General features: G+C 37.6%; 1 protein-coding gene across 3 annotated transcripts in view; it reads right to left on the bottom strand.

The window, feature by feature from the left end:
- Positions 1-14: 14 nt before the first annotated feature.
- Positions 15-22,291, bottom strand: part of LOC133607484 (transcriptional regulator ATRX-like) — a 58,237-nt gene continuing 35,960 nt past the window's right edge. For all 3 annotated transcript variants that reach the window (XM_061962160.2, XM_061962159.2, XM_061962158.2), the window contains exons 18-35: positions 21,613-21,756; positions 21,364-21,541; positions 21,148-21,285; positions 20,896-21,071; positions 20,701-20,818; positions 14,548-14,678; positions 14,402-14,475; positions 12,167-12,231; positions 11,984-12,101; positions 11,822-11,910; positions 11,343-11,448; positions 10,419-10,596; positions 8,584-8,775; positions 8,374-8,517; positions 8,235-8,306; positions 8,067-8,162; positions 2,731-2,859; positions 15-325 (exon numbers count right to left, since the gene is read on the bottom strand). In XM_061962160.2, the coding sequence (XP_061818144.1) occupies positions 224-325; positions 2,731-2,859; positions 8,067-8,162; positions 8,235-8,306; positions 8,374-8,517; positions 8,584-8,775; positions 10,419-10,596; positions 11,343-11,448; positions 11,822-11,910; positions 11,984-12,101; positions 12,167-12,231; positions 14,402-14,475; positions 14,548-14,678; positions 20,701-20,818; positions 20,896-21,071; positions 21,148-21,285; positions 21,364-21,541; positions 21,613-21,756 (2,250 nt within the window). In that variant the 3' untranslated portion in view covers positions 15-223. The remainder of the gene's footprint in view (positions 326-2,730; positions 2,860-8,066; positions 8,163-8,234; positions 8,307-8,373; positions 8,518-8,583; positions 8,776-10,418; positions 10,597-11,342; positions 11,449-11,821; positions 11,911-11,983; positions 12,102-12,166; positions 12,232-14,401; positions 14,476-14,547; positions 14,679-20,700; positions 20,819-20,895; positions 21,072-21,147; positions 21,286-21,363; positions 21,542-21,612; positions 21,757-22,291) is intronic.

The following is a 22,291-nucleotide window of genomic DNA, read 5'->3' on the forward strand; positions in this document are numbered from 1 at the left end:
TGAGAAAGAATCACTTAATGTTTTTCCAAAAAACATGTCTTTATTATTTACTTTTTGTATTCGAAATGGGAAAATCTTCAGAATGTTTACAAAATATTAATAGCATGAAGGAAGGATTAAGAAATATGAACAAAGTGTTCAAGACCACACCAGGTGGCGTTAAAGTGCTGACTGCGTAGACGCTGGAGTGTGCAACCATGTTTCATGATCAAACAAATGTACTTCACTGCTTTGATGATGTCGTGGGCAGGATGTTAACGGGCGCCGCCTGCTGCGTCTTTTCATTCCTCCTGTGTTTTAGGATGGCCTGGATGTACTGAGTCAGCTAAAAAAGGAACAGGGCAGGTGTTATGACACAGAAATATGCTTGTAGACGCATATTGTTTAACGATGGGTAACATGCAAAACACTTTCTCTATACTTTGCCATTTTAGCTGCTTGGTATTTCTTATTGATTACAAAACTTTAAGGAGGTTGTTACAAAGGCTAACTTTCACATATTCTTTATATTCAGTGTTTTATCATTAATACCCCATATTTTAGTGTTGTAAGGGGGGTTGTTAATAACAGTAATGTGTTGCTAATGAATTGCTATTCAGTCTGTTAGCCATAGCAAATCAATGGAAACTGAAGTGTGTCTGATAATTTTCTGATAATATTGTCAATCCTACATTGTTTTTGATTGTTACATCACACTCATGTATATGTATATATATATATGTATATATATATATATATATATATATATACAAACCCCGTTTCCATATGAGTTGGGAAATTGTGTTAGATGTAAATATAAACGGAATACAATGATTTGCAAATCCTTTTCAACCCATATTCAGTTGAATATGCTACAAAGACAACATATTTGATGTTCAAACTGATAAACTTTTTTTTTTTGCAAATAATCATTAACTTTAGAATTTGATGCCAGCAACACGTGACAAAGAAGTTGGGAAAGGTGGCAATAAATACTGATAAAGTTGAGGAATGCTCATCAAACACTTATTTGGAACATCCCACAGGTGAACAGGCAAATTGGGATCAGGTGGGTGCCATGATTGGGTATAAAAGTAAATTCCATGAAATGCTCAGTCATTCACAAACAAGGATGGGGCGAGGGTCACCACTTTGTCAACAAATGCGTGAGCAAATTGTTGAACAGTTTACGAAAAACCTTTCAACCAGCTATTGCAAGGAATTTAGGGATTTCACCATCTACGGTCCGTAATATCAAAGGGTTCAGAGAATCTGGAGAAATCACTGCACGTAAGCAACTTTGAACTTTGTGAACTTTGATCCCTCAGGCTGTACTGCATCAACAAGCGACATCAGTGTGTAAAGGATATCACCACATGGACTCATGAACACTTCAGAAATCCCTCAGGCTGTACTGCATCAACAAGCGACATCAGTGTGTAAAGGATATCACCACATGGACTCATGAACACTTCAGAAACCCACTGTCAGTAACTACAGTTGGTCGCTACATCTGTAAGCGCAAGTTAAAACTCTCCTATGCAAGGCGAAAACCGTTTATCAACAACACCCAGAAACGCCGTCGGCTTCGCTGGGCCTGAGCTCATCTAAGATGGACTGATACAAAGTGGAAAAGTGTTCCGTGGTCTGACGAGTCCACATTTCAAATTGTTTTTGGAAACTGTGGACGTCGTGTCCTCCGGACCAAAAAGGAACAGAACCATCCGGATTGTTATAGGCGCAAAGTTGAAAAGCCAGCATCTGTGATGGTATGGGGGTGTATTAGTGCCCAAGGCATGGGTAACTTACACATCTGTGAAGGCACCATTAATGCTGAAAGGTACATACAGGTTTTGGAGCAACATATGTTGCCATCCAAGCAACGTTACCATGGACGCCCCTGCTTATTTCAGCAAGACAATGTCAAGCCACGTGTTACATCAACGAGGCTCCATAGTAAAAGAGTGTGGGTACTAGACTGGCCTGCCTGTAGTCCAGACCTGTCTCCCATTGAAAATGTGTGGCGCATTATGAAGCCTAAAATACCACAACGGAGACCCCCGGACTGTTGAACAACTTAAGCTGTACATCAAGCAAGAATGGGAAAGAATTCCACCTGAGAAGCTTCAAAAATGTGTCTCCTCAGTTCTCAAACGTTTACTGAGTGTTGTTAAAAGGAAATGCCATGTAACACAGTGGTGAACATGCCCTTTCCCAACTACTTTGGCACGTGTTGCAGCCATGAAATTCTAAGTTAATTATTATTTGCAAAAAAAAAATAAAGTTTATGAGTTTGAACATCAAATATCTTGTCTTTGTAGTGCATTCAATTGAATATGAGTTGAAAAGGATTTGCAAATCATTGTATTCCGTTTATATTTACATCTAACACAATTTCCCAACTCATATGGAAACAGGGTTTGTATATACATATATATATATATATATATATATATATATATATATATACATACATCCATCCATCCATTTTCTACCGCTTATTCCCTTTGGTATATATACATATATCTATATATATATATATATACATATATATATATATATACACACATATATACACACATTTATATATATACACACATATAAATATAGATACACATATACATATATATATATATATATATATACATATATATACACACACACACACACACACACACATATATATATATATATATGCATGTATGTATATATATATACACACACACCCCTGGTTTCAATGGTTGGACTTACTGATTGCTGCTGTGCAAAAAAATCTTGATAAAGTGCTTTTCTACGCAACAGCTCCTTAGTGTCAAATTGTTTCCACTGCTTGGCCTTCAGCTGGACTTGATCTGGCGTCAGTCCTGGGTGTAGTTGCAGCTGGAACAAGGAGGAATAGCAGGTATAATAATATTGATTATTATACAACATTTAAACAAAAATACAATTATTGGATTGTATCGGCTTGCATCTTAAAATACAAGCAGTCCTGCAGCATGTTTACTTATGCAAGGCTGGAGAGCCAAAAGGTCCTCCAATAAGCTCACAAAGTTGGTCTTTACTTTCATTTTAGTGAAGTGATTTACAAAAAGTGAACATGGTAGGATATAGGATACTAGGAGCTAGCAGCTACACAACAGTTAAGCACACAAGCTAAATATGCGTCATAAGTGTTCTTATTTGAAAAATGCTGCAGTCGAAAACACATTTGTCAATATAAACACAAATCAAATAATTATAACTGCATATTACTTACACATACAAAGTCTCCAAAGCAGAAGTGTATTAGAAAGTAGCAAACGTGTCCGCATGATTGAACATATTGAGTCATTAGCTCAAAGGGGAACTGCACTTTTTGGGGGAATTTTGCCTATCATTCACAATCATAATGAAATATGGATGGATTTTTTTTTTAATTCACTCTAAATAAATAAATGCTATCAAAAGTCTCTTACAGTGGAGCTTATGTGGGGTCCTCTATTTCGACAAACAAAATCCAATAAATAACCAACCAACAATACTCCATTTACATTTCGTGATTTGAATAATAACCAAGTATTTGTGATATTGTTATTATAAGCGCTAACGCAGACAAACTATTTATAGCAGCGCCATGATCACAAGCTTGTGTACAATTTTGTACAATGATCAACTGTTGAGGTGTTTCCTTGCTCCCTGGAAGTTTATTTTAGATCATAAATCATGCCTCTCACCTGGATAGAAGAAGGCTGAGGACGTATTCCTACAAACCCCGTTTCCATATGAGCTGGGAAATTGTGTTAGATGTAAATATAAACGGAATACAATGATTTGCAAATCCTTTTCAACCCATATTCAATTGAATGCACTACAAAGACAAGATATTTGATGTTCAAACTCATAAACTTTTTTTTTTTTTGCAAATAATAATTAACTTAGAATTTCATCGCTGCAACACGTGCCAAAGTAGTTGGGAAAGGGCATGTTCACCACTGTGTTACATGGCCTTTCCTTTTAACAACACTCAGTAAACGTTTGGGAACTGAGGAGACACATGTTTTAAGCTTCTCAGGTGGAATTCTTTCCCATTCTTGCTTGATGTACAGCTTAAGTTGTTCAACAGTCCGGGGGTCTCCGTTGTGGTATTTTAGGCTTCATAATGTGCCACACATTTTCAATTGGAGACAGGTCTGGACTACAGCCAGGCCAGTCTAGTACCCGCACTCTTTTACTATGAAGCCACGTTGATGTAACACGTGGCTTGGCACTGTCTTGCTGAAATAAGCAGGGGCGTCCATGGTAACGTTGCTTGGATGGCGACATATGTTGCTCCAAAACCTGTATGTACCTTTCAGCATTAATGGTGCCTTCACAGATGTGTAAGTTACCCATGCCTTGGGCACTAATACACCCCCATACCATCACAGATGCTGGCTTTTCAACTTTGCGCCTATAACAATCCGGATGGTTCTTTTCCTCTTTGGTCAGGAGGACACAACGTCCACAGTTTCCAAAAACAATTTGGAATGTGGACTCGTCAGACCACAGAACACTTTTCCACTTTGCATGAGTCCATCTTAGATGAGCTCAGGCCCAGCGAAGCCGACGGCATTTCTGGGTGTTGTTGATAAACGGTTTTCGCCTTGCATAGGAGAGTTTTAACTTGCACTTACAGATGTAGCGACCAACTGTAGTTACTGACAGTGGGTTTCTGAAGTGTTCCTGAGCCCATGTGGTGATATCCTTTACACACTGATGTTGCTTGTTGATGCAGTACAGCCTGAGGGATCGATGGTCACGACTTAGCTGCTTACGTGCAGTGATTTCTCCAGATTCTCTGAACCCTTTGATGATATCACGGACCGTAGATGGTGAAATCCCTAAATTCCTTGCAATAGCTGGTTGAGAAAGGTTTTTCTTAAACTGTTCAACAATTTGCTCATGCATTTGTTGACAATGTGGTGACCCTCGCCACATCCTTGTTTGTGAATGATTGAGCATTTCATGGAATCTACTTTTATACCCAATCATGGCACCCACCTGTTCCCAATTTGCCTGTTCACCTGTGGGATGTTCCAAATAAGTGTTTGATGAGCATTCCTCAACTTTATCAGTATTTATTGCCACCTTTCCCAACTTCTTTGTCACGTATTGCTGGCATCAAATTCTAAAGTTAATGATTATTTGCAAAAAAAAAAATGTTTATCAATTTGAACATCAAATATGTTGTCTTTGTAGCATATTCAACTGAATATGGGTTGAAAAGGATTTGCAAATCATTGTATTCCGTTTATATTTACATCTAACACAATTTCCCAACTCATATGGAAACGGGATTTGTACAAGTTGACAGCCGATTAGGACCCAGAAATAATGAGAACAACACGAAAAGATGCTTAGGTCCACCCCCTTTTTCTTTGTGAGGATTATGAGTCATTCTTCATCTAAATGGAAATATATGAATCCCAGCAGTCGGCATCCTAATGACAGCAGACATTGTACAGTAAGTGTTTATTACGTTTGTTGGCTCTCATGAAGTCTGCAGTGAGAAGTAATCAATGATGATGTTTAAAAAAAAAAAGCCAACGTTGTGATGCATTTTTTAAATTAATGCGCCGTGAGTGCTTAAAATGATCAAACTATGTAAATATTAAATGTTATTATAAATGTGCCCGTTACTACACTACATTCAGTCATGGCCAAAAAAATTGGCACCCCTGCATTTCTTAGACTTGGACTTCCTTTTTAAGAAGTCTGTCAGATAATGCACCACTTCTCCCAGAAAATTGTTGAAATTACAAGTGCTTTGGTATTCACATGTTTATTTCCTTTGTTTGCATTGGAACAACACAAAAAACAAAATAATAATAATCTGATATATTACATAGAACTCCAAAAATGGACTGGACAAAAAGATTGGCAACTTTTTAAAATTGTAAGAAATAGTTGTATTTTAAGCATGTGATGCTCCTTTAATTTGAAATTAAACTCACCTGTAGCAAGTAACAGGTGCTGGCAATATAGAAATCACCCTTGCAGCCAGTTAAAATGGAGAAAAGTTGACTCAACCTTTGTATTGTGTGTACCACACTGAGCATGGAGAACATAAAGAAGAGCAAATAACTCTCAGAAGATTTAAGAACCAAAATTGTGGAAAAGCATGGACAATCTCAAGGCTACAAGTCCATCACCAGAGATCTAAATGTTCCTGTGTCTACTGTGCGCAAGGTCATCAAGAAGTTGAAAGCCCACGGCATTGTAGCTAACCTCCCTGGGGGTGGACGGAAGAGAAAAATTGATGAAAGACTGCAAAGAAGGATTGTTAGAATTGTGGATAAAAAGGTCATGGGTCTTCCAGCAGGACAACGACCCGAAGCATACTTCAAAAAGACAAAGCGCTGGAGAGTTCTGAAGTGGCCAACAATAAGTCCAGATCTAAATCCTATAGAACATCTGTGGAGAGATCTAAAAACAGCACTTGGGAGAAGGCACCCTTCAAATCTGAGAGACCTGAAGCAGTTTGCAAACGAAGAGTGGTCCAATATTCCAGTAGCAAGGTGTAAGAAACTAATCGATAGTTACAGGAAGCGATTGATTTCAGTTATTTTTCCCAAAGGGTGTGCTACCAAATATTAAGTTGAGGGTGCCAATAACTTTGTCCAGTCCATTTTTGGAGTTCTGTGTAAAATATCGGATTTGGCGGGGGGGGGGTTGTTCCAATGCAAACAAAAGAAATGAACATGTGAATACCAAAGCATTTGTAATTTCAACAATTTTCTGGGAGAAGTGGTACATTATCTGACAGAAATGCAGGGGTGCCAATATTTTTGGCCAGGACTGTATATACTTACTTCATCTACATAAAACCTCAATGGAGGTGTTTGGATGTTTTTAAGGGATTTATATGCAGAATAGAGCGGCTCCCATAGGTTCCGTTGTAAGTGGACTTTTGATCACATTTATTTAATATTTAGAATGCATAGAAAACAAAACATCCATTGTCATGTTTTTCATAATAATTGTGAATGATAGACAATATTACAAAAAAGCGCAGTTCCCCTTTACCTTAATAAATTATTGTGACCACTAGGTGTTGCCAAAAAAATTACCACTCCACTTCACCTTAAGGGGGGTGCTGGGGCGGTGTGTGTGTGTGTGTGTGTGTGTGTCAGGGTTGGCGCATGTGACCCCAGGGAACATACTTCAATCAGTATCATGCATCAAACCCTGCTTTGAAAAGCTGCGCACTACAAAACGTGCTTCCTCATTTTCATTCATAAAAAAACTGCACAAATTGTTTTGTTCATTTTTGTTTTGTATGATTAAGTGTTTATGTACTGTGCTCCTAAGTAATGTTGCTGATCAATTGTTGAGTTTCTTTTCTTTTCCAGTATCAAATGGCTCTTGTCGGTCTAAAAATGTTCCTAGTTTAAGTAAGGATTTTTTGTTGTTTTAATTTCAAGATAACTGATGCACTCTTTTTGGTTAAGGACTAAAATAAACATGTTATTTAAAATTTTCTTTGTTAAGTTGCTCTATATTTCTTTCTTTTTTCTTTTTAAGTTTACTTCAGTGTTAATAAGGATACAATGTTATGCAGCTGTGTACATATAAGGATTTAATAAACAAATTATGCGATTTATAGTCGCGGCGGAAAGTGGGTTGGGCGCAAAAAGTTTTCTTCTTCCTGGGGGTGGTAACAGAAAATAATTGGGAAGCAATGACTTATAGACTTCATAGGCCCATTCCAGACGCTTAATAATACATCGGTTAGTGTTTTTAATACCTACTATTGTTCTGTTTGACTAATTTCACTTGATCAAACCTTTTGTAATGTTCCACACTACAAAATAATATAAGTTATATATTGCATAAGCATGTATGATTCATGTTCATATTGAATCATATTAGTATCAGTGTCAGCCAACACTCAAGGATATAATATCAGTAAAATATCAGAAGTGAAAAAAGTTGTATCCGGACAACTATCATTTTATTCACATATTAATGTTATTTTTCATATAAAATTCTATACTTACCGGTAACTATCTTTCACATATTTTGTCTTCGTTTACTCGCTTAATAAAAGTACATTTGTGAAGACTTACCAGTCGTAACATGTAGTCCTGCAGGCTGTGAGGCGCCATTCCTTGCAGAGACTGAAAGGCTGCTGTTACTTTTGATCTGCTCTTGTTCAGCAAGTCCTGCACATGCATAGTGTGTTCAGTAAAACTGCTGACAAGGCACAAATAGGCTAGAAGGTACAATCAACTCACTACAAGCTCCTCATTGCTTTTGGTATTCAAAGACTCCATGCTGAGTTGTAGTGGGGTGCTGGCAGTGTTGGACTATAGTGCAACAGGCAATAGATTGAGGTTATCATATCATCAAATAAAAATAAGCTGATGTCGGTACCTCAGCCTGAAATTCTGCCCAAGCATCTTTGCGTTCTGCCTCAGTGAGCTCTTCTTCTTGTTTATGGTCCAGCAGAGATTCATGTTCATGGTAGCTGACAATGTGGTCTTTGCACTTCTCCAAGAGGAGTGCCAGGATTTGATCCTGACAACACACACACATTAACTCACCTTTATGATTAATAATAAATAATGATCAAGTAGTAAACACCTTTGGCAAATCAGAGGTCTTTCTCTTGTTTTTCTTGGAATGAGGGTCGCCCAACAGGTCAGGTTCAAACGTGTAAAGCTCCGTCAGTTCAGAAAGTGTGAAGTGTCTCTCGATCTGCTGCTGATCCACCACTCGATACGACAACGACTGTTTGGTCACCTGGCGGTCATAAATCTTCTCCTCCATCGTGCCCTGCAGCTCCAACACAAACACTAACATTACAATATTTGTCTGACATTCATTTGGTTATGAGTCATACACATGATGGATGGATGGATGGATTGATAAATGGATGAAGAAAGGGAGGAATTGAGTTCATTTTGATTTATTGTTCAATTAATGACGTATTGGATTGATAAATGGATGAAGAGAGGGAGGGATTGAGTTCATTTTGATTTATTGTTCAATTAATTGACTTATTAACTATCAGCCCAGGCCTACTATTGTATTAAATGTTTTAATGCCTCTAGACATCAAAGATCAGAGAGAGGCAACTTCCTTATGCTGCTGTATTGACATCATCAGCTTGTGAGCTGCTTTCTTGCCTTGGAGCTCGTGAAAATAAATTCTAGATTATAAATCATGTCTCTCACCTGGACACTAAAATGATGTAGACATAAACTGAGAAGTTGGTCAACTTTGACAGCGAAATAGCAAAAAAGACCCGAAAATATACTTTGTTTCACCCCTTTTTCTTTGCGAGGATTATGAGTCATTTGTCAAATTAACGGGACTATATCAACATCCTATTAGTTGGCATCCCAATTTATATGTTTGTTGGCTCTCATGAACTCTGCAGTGAGTAGTAATTAGTGATGTTGTCAAGAGAAAAAGCAAACATGATGCGTTTTTGAAATGAATGTGCCACCGTATGCTTAAAATGAGCAAAATATGTAGATATTAGATGTTATTATGAATGTGCATGTAACTAAATTACATATATACTTACATCATGTATATAAAATGATGGTGGAGGTGTTTGGATGCTTTAAGCGCTTTATAGGCAGAATACAGCGACTGCCATAGGCTCCACTGTAAGCCAACTTTTGCTCGCATTTCTTTACTAGTTAGAATGCATAAAAAAAGAAAAAAAATTGGTGTGCTTGTCCTACATGAGTTTTTTGAATGATAGGCAAAATTCCTCCAAAAAGTGCAGTTGTCCTTTAATTTCGGCAAAATACATTGTACTTTTACCGTTTTTTAATGACCTGCGAAAGTGTAGATATGTATAGATAATAGATACATTCACAGTTTCATTAACTTGATAAGATAAAGATACAATAAAAGGAGAAACGGTAAAAAAAAAAAAGTAATAGCATAATATAATAAATGATTATAAACTGCTTAAAAACTTAAATGAGATAAACAGTCGCTCTAATATTCATGAAAAAACATACAAGCTATACTCCAACAAAATGTTGTTCACATGTCAGTATGACAAAGTGATAAAGGATTGAACGATTGATTGATAAAAATGACATTTGCAACAAATGTCAAGACTTCACTCAAACCTAAAAAAATCAATATATCTAAAAAGCTTGACATGAGTTAATTGTTGGGAAATGTATTTAAAACTATTATTTGTCCATTATTTTGTATATGTTATCATATTTTTTAAATCATATAAAACAAATCAGTTATAATTCAACCACAATACATCATATATTAATATATTTAGGTATATCAACACAATATTATCATCCGATGAATGATAACCACAATGTACCAACGTTGCCACTACACACTGTACTCATTTATCATAGCTGTCAGCCTGTCATGCCATAGTTCAGATATGACGACATCATATTTGTAAATCATCAAAGCTGTGAGCTCACCTGTGCCAGGAAGCGATACACAAACACTTGCTTGGTCTGTCCAAAGCGATACACCCGATAGATACTCTGAATGTCATTAGAGGGATTCCACGAGGCATCAAAGATGATCACTCTGTTGGCCGCCACCAGGTTGATGCCCAGTGAGCCTGCTCTTGTTGAGATGAGGAACAAGCGACCACTAAGCGGACAGAAAAATGCCGCCATAAGTATAAAGTCGCCTCACGATATACAGGAGTCCATTGGGCTTTGATTCAAAACGATTCTTGATTCAAAAACCATACCTTTTAATAAAATTGGGTGCCAGTTAACTGCATTCCTCCATAAAATACATAAACAGCTGTGATAAATTTAAATATTACTTTAATAAAACTGGTTTTGTTGTATAAAATTCTACCTAATGTATTAAAGTAAAATACAAAAATTCTACCCAATTTCTTAAAGTCAAATACATCCATCCATCCATTTCCTACCGCTTATTCCCTTTGGGGTCACGGGGGGCGCTGGAGCCTATCTCAGCTACAATCGGGCGGAAGGCGGGGTACACCCTGGACAAGTCGCCAACTCATCGCAGGGCCAACACAGATAGACAGACAACATTCACACTCACATCCACACCCTAGGGCCAATTTAGTGTTGCCAATCAACTTATCCCCAGGTGCATGTCTTTGGAAGTGGGATAAGGAAAAAAAGAGAAGTATCCCACACTTCTCTTTTGTAAAGTAAATCTGTACAGCAGATATGGGCATTTATATCAACAATATGATTTGCCTGTGTGGCTAGACAGTACAGATTAAAAAGTTGTTGTTTTTTTAAACTGATTTTTTTATTATTTTTAATTGATTAAGAATCGTTAGAAATAAGAGCCCCAATATTTTTTTGGACACCCCTAGTTGTTGATACAAACAAATGTCAGATCAACTGTACCGTGGATTGGTCTGGTTATTGAAGTGATCCGACCATTTCTTCCGTAGCACAAGAGTGGTGCAGCCATCCAGACGGTAGTAATCAACGTTTTTAATCCAGCTTCCCACTGTCAACAAAAAAAGAAGCATGTAATCAATACATGATTCATGTATCTGTTAGAACAGTGATTCTCAAACTGTGGTATGTGGGCTTTATATAGTGGTATGCCTAGGAAACACTTGATTGAAGTATGGTTTCATTTTCCTATATTCAAACACAGTGTTACTGTTTAACCTGTGTGTATTGTTACAGTGGCCAGAAATATTAAATATACTTGTTAAATAAAACATCTGCCTTGTTTTTAATGAACACGTAAGCCTACTATGATACTGTATTTTAATATTGGTCATTGTGGTGGTATTTGGAGAACCAAGTGTTTTCTGAAGTGGTACTTGGTGAAAAAAGTTTGAGAACCACTGAGTTAAACCATAATACCGTACCCTTTGATGAGTCAATTTTTCTATGATGAGCAGCCACCAGGAAGTCCTCAATCAGGTCTAATGAGATCAAGGACTGACTGAAGACAAGTCTATGAAAGACAAAAAATAGTGTATGTGAAGGAATAATGTTTTGAGAGTTGTAGGGTGAGAAAAGACACCTACACTTTGTCACCCAGCTCTTCAGCCTTCCTCAGGATCTCAAACAAGAGCACCATCTTGCCTGAGTGCTCCAGGATTTTGGCGTCCGCTTGAGAGAGCAGATTTTGGAACCAGCACTGACCTAAAAGGCAAGCCGCATGAGCAGAATGTTTGCAAGGTGTTGCTGTAATTACGCAATATAACTACCTCCTGATGCCGCATCAGCTTTGACGATGGTCGGGCCAATCAAGGCGCTCCTCGCACTTGGTCCGCTGAAGCAAGAAGAGTGAATCAAGTGTGTGACCTAACTTTTTAACAACCTATACACAAATGTCACTCAATCAAAGAAAGAATATAAAATTAAGTAGTGCAGTTCAATGGGGTACTTATTTGAGCAGCTTTTTTTAACCCAAAAGTTATCCAAACCTTTTGACATACAAAAAAATCTAAGGATGTGGGAGACATTTTGACCTGCCAATTTTGTAAAAAATGTAAAATAAAATAAATATGTAAAAATATATATTTTTAGATTTGAACTTTGATTAATCTCAATAAATTACAGTCTAGCACAATTTAAACCGCAATATTTTGACACACATGTAATTATTGTCAGGATGTTATTGCTTGTATTCTGACACCTGACTTCTTTCCGGAAGTAAAAACCAGTGGTGGTCAACCCAGCCAAGATGGCTGTTGTACAGCAAGCAGCGTGCAAACTATCTGAGTAGAAAAGAGGCTTAAATCTTCTTGCAAATAGCAGATACGAGCAAAAAATCCAACTATGCAATGGAATAGATCCCTATACTTCATCAAAAAAAGATTTGTCAAAGTGATAATGTAGAGTATATGTACAATATATTTATATTATTGATATATTATATATAAAATATATTATATATATTATATTATTTATTATTATTATTGTCTATTGTGAGCGAATTGTGGTGCTGAATTTCCCCCAAGGATCAATAAAGTACTTTCTATTCTATTCTATTCTATTCTATATCAAGGATTACATCGGTCGCGTTCCCAGACATATCGAACTATTGCGCTTCAGACGCCATTCTACACGACAAAACAGACGAAAACTTGAAAAAGCATGGAGGTCTACAACTTCTTTGTGTTTGGCTGGGTCAAGGAAATTACTATCAAGACTCTCCCAGATTAATATGCATCATTTTTCCTCGGGTAAGGTTGCATTTCATGATTTAACTTCGCGTCTACTGATGTTTGTTGCTATTGCACGCGCCGTTTACGAGTCTATCAAAATATAACTGTAGATGTCAACAATGTGTATGTGCTGAAAGCTTCATTTATGATTGTTGCCTTAGGTAAAAGTTTAACTCTTTTAGGTTTTGCTCACATTTGCTTTCTTTTATTTAGACTCTACGAGTTGGTACTTTTCGAGACACTCGTAGTAAACATGTGTTTAAGAAATACAAATAAAATCAAGATAATACTTTTATGGGGAATAATAAACGTTAAAAGTATATCAAACAAACCTGCGAAGGGATCACTGCAAACTCATCCATTCTTCAACTACCTTGGACTGGAGTGTGATGCATGCTTTGCTTCATCGTTTGTAAAATTTTGCACTCTTCCGCCCTTTTTGATTACCTTTCAAGGCACTCTGAAAAAAGGTTTATCCTTTTTGCGATTTCATTAATTTGTACAGCCGAAAACAACACAAGCAGAGGGCATTTGGTGCCTAATACCTATTGAGAATAAAGCTAGCTTGACCACCACGCATATTTGGTTGTCGGGATGTGAGCCAGACGTGACGTTAGTAAAATACAAGTAATACATGAACATTTTTAAAATGTTTTTCTTGAATGCACGTCAAAACTTTTGTTCAAAACTTCCGGTTGGCTTGTATTTTGAGTGAAATTTGCAGTGGTATTTGCATTGGTCTGAATGTATAACTTGCACAACCTTTCAGGTCACCACCCGTGGTCAAGGGTAAGGAGAAATAAAATGCAAAAATAATAACAGTCAAAATAAAATGTGTGATTAATCTACATTTACACATGATAAATGCAATATGTTTTTGTGATTAATAGTATGACTTAACACATTAACTTTGACATTCCTATATCATATATACATATAATGCATATATTTAAAGACAAAGCTTACGGGGTTTTTTTTAGGTATTAGTTTAACCATTACAACTATTTATCTTTACATTGTGCATTTTTGCTCCATTTTTTAATTTTTGACAGTTGTTGTTGTAGATAGTTGATCCATCACCCCTTTGTTATGTTTGATATACAGTGCTGTAAAGCGTTTTATATTGTGTTCAAAGTGTAGAAACTTTTACTAAAATATGGACTTTTGCAGAGTCTGGAACTCATTATTCATGCCATATTTCTACAATGTGGAAAAACAAGTTCCGGGCCGCACTTTGGACACGCCTGTAATAGATGATGTCACTGGTCTCACCTTTCTATGGAGTCTCTATTTTGCTGCACAGCTCCACCTCCAGTGAGATTCTTCTTTTCTAAACGTCCCTGTAACTAAAAGGTGACATATCGTTTTGTACCTAAAAAAAATAATTTTTGTGGGTGACTTGTTTATTACTGCTTTACCTTTTTTTCTTTGGCTTTATGGGTGAGCTGAAGGCACCATGGGTGGGTCCAAACACGACCGAGTACTTGAAAATCTTTAAACAGGTTTGCACCAATTTTAACCTTTTCTTTGCCAATCTGGCCGCTCATGCCTGAGAAGAAACACAGCTATTTTCACTACACAATAACAAATCAATAATCTGCATGGATCACAAAAATCTATTTGAAAAATTATAATTTGTAAAAAAAAATAAAAAAAATGGGGAAAATAAATACTGTTTTAGCATTTGTATAAAGTTTCAAAATATTGGTTTTGGTTTGAATTTATTTTCGAACATGTATACAATTACATCCATCCATCCATTTTCTAACACTTGTCCCTTTCGGGGTCGCGGGGGGTGCTGGAGCCTATCTTACATACACATCATATAGTTAACATATTTACATTTCTCAACATGTGCAAAAAGGCGTAGGAAGAAGCCCAATTTATTTAATCCCACACCTTTTCCAATTCATAGCAATTTAGTAGCACATATGTTCACTTCCTGTCCTCATTTTGTAACATAATTTACATAAATGAAATACAACAGCTCCCTTAATAGTTAAGTCAGTTATGATTTACATATGAGATGAATAATCATCTTATTTTCCATAAAGTTAAAGATGTTCATCAAAATGATTCTTCCTTGTACTTTCTAAACACTTTGAGTTTGAGCAGCCTCTTAAACTGGATCATATTAGTACATAATTTAACTTTTTTAATACATTCCATTATTAAATATCACATACCGCTATGCTAAAAGTATTAAGTGTTGTACATACATACAAATGTTTTAAGTTAGGTTTCTCTCGAAGGTTATATTTCTTCTCTTTGTTTGAGAAAAATTGTAGTACATTTTTGGGTAGCAGGTTATAATTTACTTTATGCATACTTTTAGCTGTTTGAAAATGCACCAAATCATTGAATTCCAATTATTTTGATTCAATAAATAAAGGGTTTGTATGTTCTCTATATCCAACATTAAGTATTATTCTAACTGATCGTTTTTGTAACATGGTTAGTGAATGAAGTGTACTTTTGTAGTTATTTCCCCATATTTCTGTGCAGGTATGGTAACACTAGTGAGCAGTAGAGTGATTTTTTTGTCTAATACATATTTAGCTTTGTTCATTATAGAAATATTTCTTGCCACTTTAAGTTGTATATTTTTACATCAAATGTCCGGTTCACTTTCTCATTCATTATAACCCAAACTTTTTTTTTTTTTTTTACTCTCCGTCTATTTGTTTTTTTGTTTGATTTTCTCTTGTACTTTTATCAAATAACATAATTTTAGATTTACTGATATTTAAAGATTGTCTGTTTTTGTCTAAACATCTCTTTAATTTGTTCATTTCTTTGATTATTTGTATCAGCTTTTGTGTGTTATCTCCTGAACAAAACGCAGTTGTGTCGTCTGCAAAGAGTACTAACTTTAAGTTTTTGGTAAATTTACAAATGTTTATATAGAGGTTAAACAAGTTTGGGCCCAGTATTGATTCCTGGGGTACGCCGCAAGATATTTCTAGCTCTGTTGATGTATTTTCCCCTAGATTCACATATTGCCTCCTGTTGGTTAAGTAGCTAATAATCCAATTCTATACCAATCCTCTGATTCCTTACTATTCTAATTTGTTGATTATGGTATTATGGTTAATTGTGTCGTATTCACATGTGCCATTGTGTGTATTTTAACATTATTGCATCATCAACACAATTGCATATAATCTTCTGCAATTAAGATGGGTAATTGACTGTTTATTGTTGGAATTAATGTTGGTTTTGTTGATGTTCTCATTCATCCAGGTAATTGTATTCTCAGGACATTCAATCGATCGCAACTGGATTGTTTGGTTTGTCTTAGAAGATGTTTCTCTTCTCATTCAAGTAGGCGTCATCAATTCATGCTCACAGACTTAGATTGGTCAGATCTAGTCTGGTGGCTGGTGCCAAAACCCCAAGTATTTATACTCCAACACCTTGAGGGTGCTACAACTGAATGGAATGCTACCATGGGCGGTTCCAACGATTTTGGGCTGTCTTCAGGGTTCAATTTAATTTGAAGAATATTTTGCAGTCAGTGGCCCATGTTTGTTGTATTTTCCTTTTTTGTTGTTGTTGAATTTCCCTTTTTGTTGTTGAATTTCTTTTTTAGGGTGCATGCTTTCCTGGCTATGTTTCCTTTAGACCTTGTTAAATGTTCATTTAACCCCCCCCCCCACCGTCGCCGGCTACCGCCCATGCAAACGAGCGTGGATTTCGGTCACATTGACGTCATTCATTTTGAAGTATTGTTCCAATTCCACCACTCTTTCTGTTAGTCCCCGCTCTTGTCTGTGATTCTGGACACGTAGATATTTTCCCGCACTTATCTGTCTTTTCCGTCATTCTGGACACGTAGATATTTTACCTCCTCCACCAGCTCCCTTATTCTTTGTTACTGTTTCTGTGCTGTTTCTTACGGAGTCCCTAAAGGGACATGGAGGGAAAAAATGTTTTGCGAGATCTCGCAAAAGGTTTCTTTCCTATGTCAGTAAACCGGAAGTAAAACAGACACAGCGATGGTGAACCGGAAGTGAAACAGACAAAGCGATGGAGGAGCCTACCCATCATCCATGGGAGAAGTTTTTTTATTTCTATTTTAGTATTGGCTTAACATAAAGACATCAAATCGTATTAGGGTCCTACAATAGAGCACAGATGATGGGTAGGCTACCGCATGCTCCCGCTCCTCCATCGCTGTGTCTGTTTCACTTCCGGTTCACCATCGCTGTGTCTGTTTTACTTCCGGTTCACTGACATAGGAAAAAAACCTTTTGCAATATCTAGCAAAAACCATCTCGCAAAAAGTATTGCGAGATCTCGCAAAACATCCATGTCCCTTTAGGGGCTCCGTAGTTTCTTAATGGCTGTCACCTCTGCCGTCAAAAAATCCAGCGCTCTCCTTAACTCCTCATCTTTGGCCTCGTCGCCGCCGCTGGGCTGTTTGCTCGCTTACTGGGACTGCCGCTGTAGTAGCTCATCGGCTGGGCCGCCTTCAGTGTTGCCCGCTGGTCCACGTTCTGCAGTAGCTCACCGCGCCTCTTGTGTCGCCCGCTGGTCCAGCCGCTGCAGTAGTTCATCAACTACGCTGCGCCTACAGTGTCGCCTCCTGGTACACCCGCTGCAGTAGCCTGCCAGCTGGCTCACACCTACTGTGTCGCTCCCAGGTCTCGCCACTTCACGAAGCTGTGACGTTTGTTAACTTGAAAAAAGGTTGATCCAGTCGGTGGAAAAAAGTTGGTTGTCTCGCTCTGTCTCGCCCTGTTCTCTCGCTCATCGTTCGGCTCTATTAGCTACGTTGATATTTTATAAATCCTTCCATTTTTCAATATGCTGGCCCTTTGTGCAACATTTGGACATCCCTACTTTCGAGGAAACGTGCTTATTTCTAACATCACAGTTTATGTTGAAAAAAGGTGATAAAGCTACCTAAAAATGTTTAGTCATTTTTTGTGTTAAATTTAGGGATGTAACTAAATTAAAATAACATATCACGGTTATTATGACCAAAATGATCATGGTTATTATTATCGCGGTATTGTTGAATGTGCCCAAAAATTACTTGCACACACGGAAATCTCTTTAGCAATATCTTCTTTTTTTTTTTTTTTTTCAAGTTAAACAAATAGACACACAATTAGAAAACTCACTATTTTGCATTTTTTGTGTTTATTATGCTTCACTGTTAGTTTTTAGTTTTAGTACTTTATCTGTTTTAATGGCAAGGCTTTTGTTTTAAATATTGGTTTGTACTGTAGCACTTCAACATTTAATTAAATGAAAAGTGCGTTACAAATCCAATGTATTATTATTATATATTATTTCTGGCGGGCGTTGTGGCATCCTGCTCTGTTTAGCGTAAAAAAATTCAATTTGCAAAAGTGAATATCTTAGTTGCTCAGACAGCAATGTGTTTATATACAAACCCTGTTTCCATATGAGTTGGGAAATTGTGTTAGATGTAAATATAAACAGAATACAATGATTTGCAAATCCTTTTCAACCCATATTCAGTTGAATGCACTACAAAGGCAAGATATTTGATGTTCAAACTCATAAACTTTTTTTTTTTTTTGCAAATAATAATTAACCTAGAATTTCATGGCTGCAACACGTGCCAAAGTAGTTGGGAAAGGACATGTTCACCACTGTGTTACATGCCCTTTCCTTTTAACAACACTCAGTAAACGTTTGGGAACTGAGGAGACACATTTTTGAAGCTTCTCAGGTGGAATTCTTTCCCATTCTTGCTTGATGTACAGCTTAAGTTGTTCAACAGTCCGGGGTTCTCCGTTGTGGTATTTTAGGCTTCATAATGCGCCACACATTTTTAATGGGAGACAGGTCTGGACTACAGGCAGGCCAGTCTAGTACCTGCACTCTTTTACTATGAAGCCACGTTGATGTAACACGTGGCTTGGCATTGTCTTGCTGAAATAAGCAGGGGCGTCCATTGTAACGTTGCTTGGATGGCAACATATGTTGCTCCAAAACGTGTATGTACCTTTCAGCATTAATGGCGCCTTCACAGATGTGTAAGTTACCCATGTCTTGGGCACTAATACACACCCATACCATCACAGATGCTGGCTTTTCAACTTTGCGCCTATAACAGTCCAGATGGTTCTTTTCCTCTTTGGTCTGGAAGACACGACGTCCACAGTTTCCAAAAACAATTTGAAATGTGGACTCGTCAGACCACAGAACACTTTTACACTTTGTATCAGTCCATCTTAGATGAGCTCAGGCCCAGCGAAGCTGACGGCGTTTCTGGGTGTTGTTGATAAACGGTTTTCGCCTTGCATGGGAGAGTTTTAACTTGCACTTACAGATGTAGCGACCAACTGTAGTTACTGACAGTGGGTTTCTGAAGTGTTCCTGAGCCCATGTGGTGATATCCTTTACACACTGATGTCGCTTGTTGATGCAGTACAGCCTGAGGGATCAAAGGTCGCGGGCTTAGCTGCTTACGTGCAGTGATTTCTCCAGATTCTCTGAACCCTTTGATGATATTACAGACAGTAGATGGTGAAATCCCTAAATTTCTTGCAATAGCTGGTTGAGAAAGGTTTTTCTTAAACGGTTCAACAATTTGCTCACGCATTTGTTGACAAAGTGGTGACCCTCGCCTCATCCTTGTTTGTGAATGACTGAGCATTTCATGGAATCTACTTTTATACCCAATCATGGCACCCACCTGTTCCCAATTTGCCTGTTCACCTGTGGGATGTTCCAAATAAGTGTTTGATGAGCATTCCTCAACTTTATCAGTATTTATTGCCACCTTTCCCAACTTGTTTGCCACGTGTTGCTGGCATAAAATTCTAAAGTTAATGATTATTTGTAAAAAAAAAAAATGTTTATCAGTTTGAACTTTAAATATCTTGTTTTTGTAGCATATTCAACTGAATATGGGTTGAAAAGGATTTGCAAATCATTGTATTCCGTTTATATTTACATCTAACACAATTTCCCAACTCATATGGAAACGGGGTTTGTAAGTTACGATTGGAGTATGTCGTTTCTTAGTAGGTAAAGACTTTAACGTCTCTTGTTTTCATGTTAGCATTCAAGCTAGCGATCTCGCGCCAGTCAGTTCGTGAGTTAATCAAAGTGCGGTTATCATACCAATTTTTTGATGATTATAATTCAAAAGGATATTACTAACCATCTGGGAGTTTTACCGCGGTTATCATTATTACTTTTTATCGTTGGTACATTCCTAGTGTCAATCATGTACTTTTCAATTGATTTGACATTGGTATCAATGATTTCTTAGTAGAATAAAGTATTTGCATCATCCATACATCCCCTTTGCATCTAAAAAAAAAAAACTTGCCAAGAAACAAAAAAAGGCCAAATAGTTTGATATGGTGGTCATCAATATGGTAGAGTAAGGTTACTGATATTGGCAAAGTTAGCAGCGACATCTCGCTAACTTTGATACATTCAGAGTGGATGTTTTCTGTAAGGCAAACTCTGCTTTCACAATGTCATGCTCATAGATGTATATCTTCATTATGTGAAAACATTTAGCTCTGAGCCTCAGGTCTTATTTTAGACAGTTATTGATAAATATTGATCATACTCACCACTGACATGATGTAGGTAGTGGCTGTACAACTTATACTGCAAAAGTGACACCCTGACTGCAACCACATACTCAAGCTTGGGAGGCAGAAACTGAGTCAGCTCTGAGTAATCTCTTCTCTGGAGAAAAAAAGAGCTTTAGCGAATACTGGAGTGAGAATAAATAATAATATCATCTAAAATATGACACTCCTTACTTGCACGCATCTTTTCAACATAGCATGGAGGACATGTGCCCGCCTCTTCATGATGCGGACGTCTTTTGGTGTGGAGTCAGCACACTGGCCGTTCTGTATTGGGTTGACAAAGCGGTTTCGGAACTCCCCCGATGAGCCCAGAAGGTTCCGCTTGATGAAGCTGACCATGCAGTGGTCTGCAGCGATAGAAAAAAAAAACACTACATGAGCAATACCAATAACAGTTAAGCAGTAATAGAGTTGCAAACATACACTCTATCAGGTTGTTTTGCAAAGGTGTGCCAGTAAGAACCACTCTTCGCTGCGTCTTTACAGCATTCAGGGCTTTGGATATACTGGAGGTGTCATTGCGCAGAATGTGCCCTTCATCACACACCAGTAAGTCTGGACCTGAATAGATGACACAGCTGAGAAAACCTACTCAGAGTGAAAATGAAAGAAACTTAAGTCATAGTATCCTTCAAGTACCTGGATCCACCAGTATGCGCTTAAACTCCGCCTTTAACTCCACATTGTCAAGTTTAGTGGATAGTGACAGGTTTCTGTACATTTCGTAGCCCATTATCATCACACCTCCAATAGTGTGCCAGGTCTGCAGAGCTCGGAGTCGCTCAGTTGAATTCTTAATTGTGGCCAGCTCAATAACCTGTAACATATTTCTGTTTGAACATAACCCGCATTAAATATTTAGGATGAGACATGCATTCAATCACCTACCCTAACCTCGTCCTTCCCCAACTTTTTCTGCCATTTGCTGAACTCGTTAATCCAGTTGAGAACTGTGTTAAGAGGACACACAACCAGGGCAGTTTTGAAATGTAGGTTCTTTGACAGCAACACTGTGTGAAGGAAGGTAACCACCTACAAAAAAGGGAGAAACATCAAATCTATTACAAATGTTGATCAATTATTAAGACATTATGAATGGTCGACCCATCTGAAAATATGCTGGTAAATGTGGATGCCCGTCTTGGTTGGGGCCTGCTAGGTCTAGTCTCCGCGTCTATCGTGGCAGCTCAGTGCGCTGCATAATATTCTGCAGTGTTGCAAAGCTGATCTCATTTTTTTTTTTTTTTCGATCTCTTTTTTTTTTTCTTCTTCATCCTCTTCCCTCAGGGGGAGGATCCACCAAGGCAGTTGCTGGATGTTCAATCTCTATCGTTAGGGTCCCTGCAGGTGAGGTGGGTGGTTCCCGTGGCACCGTGCTTGGCCGTCTTGCAACGGCCGACTTGTGTTGGGCAGCCTGGAGCGAGCCCTGCCGTGCTCTCCACACTTATCCATGTTTGGCACATTTTAGCTGCTTGATTGCAAAACTTTAAGAAGGTTGTCACAAAACAAGGTAGAAGTCAAAACTTTCACATACTTATAATATCCATACACACAAATCTTTATATAC

The sequence above is a fragment of the Nerophis lumbriciformis genome, linkage group LG09, assembly GCF_033978685.3.
Source record: "Nerophis lumbriciformis linkage group LG09, RoL_Nlum_v2.1, whole genome shotgun sequence".
In the NCBI taxonomy this organism is placed as follows: domain Eukaryota; kingdom Metazoa; phylum Chordata; class Actinopteri; order Syngnathiformes; family Syngnathidae; genus Nerophis; species Nerophis lumbriciformis.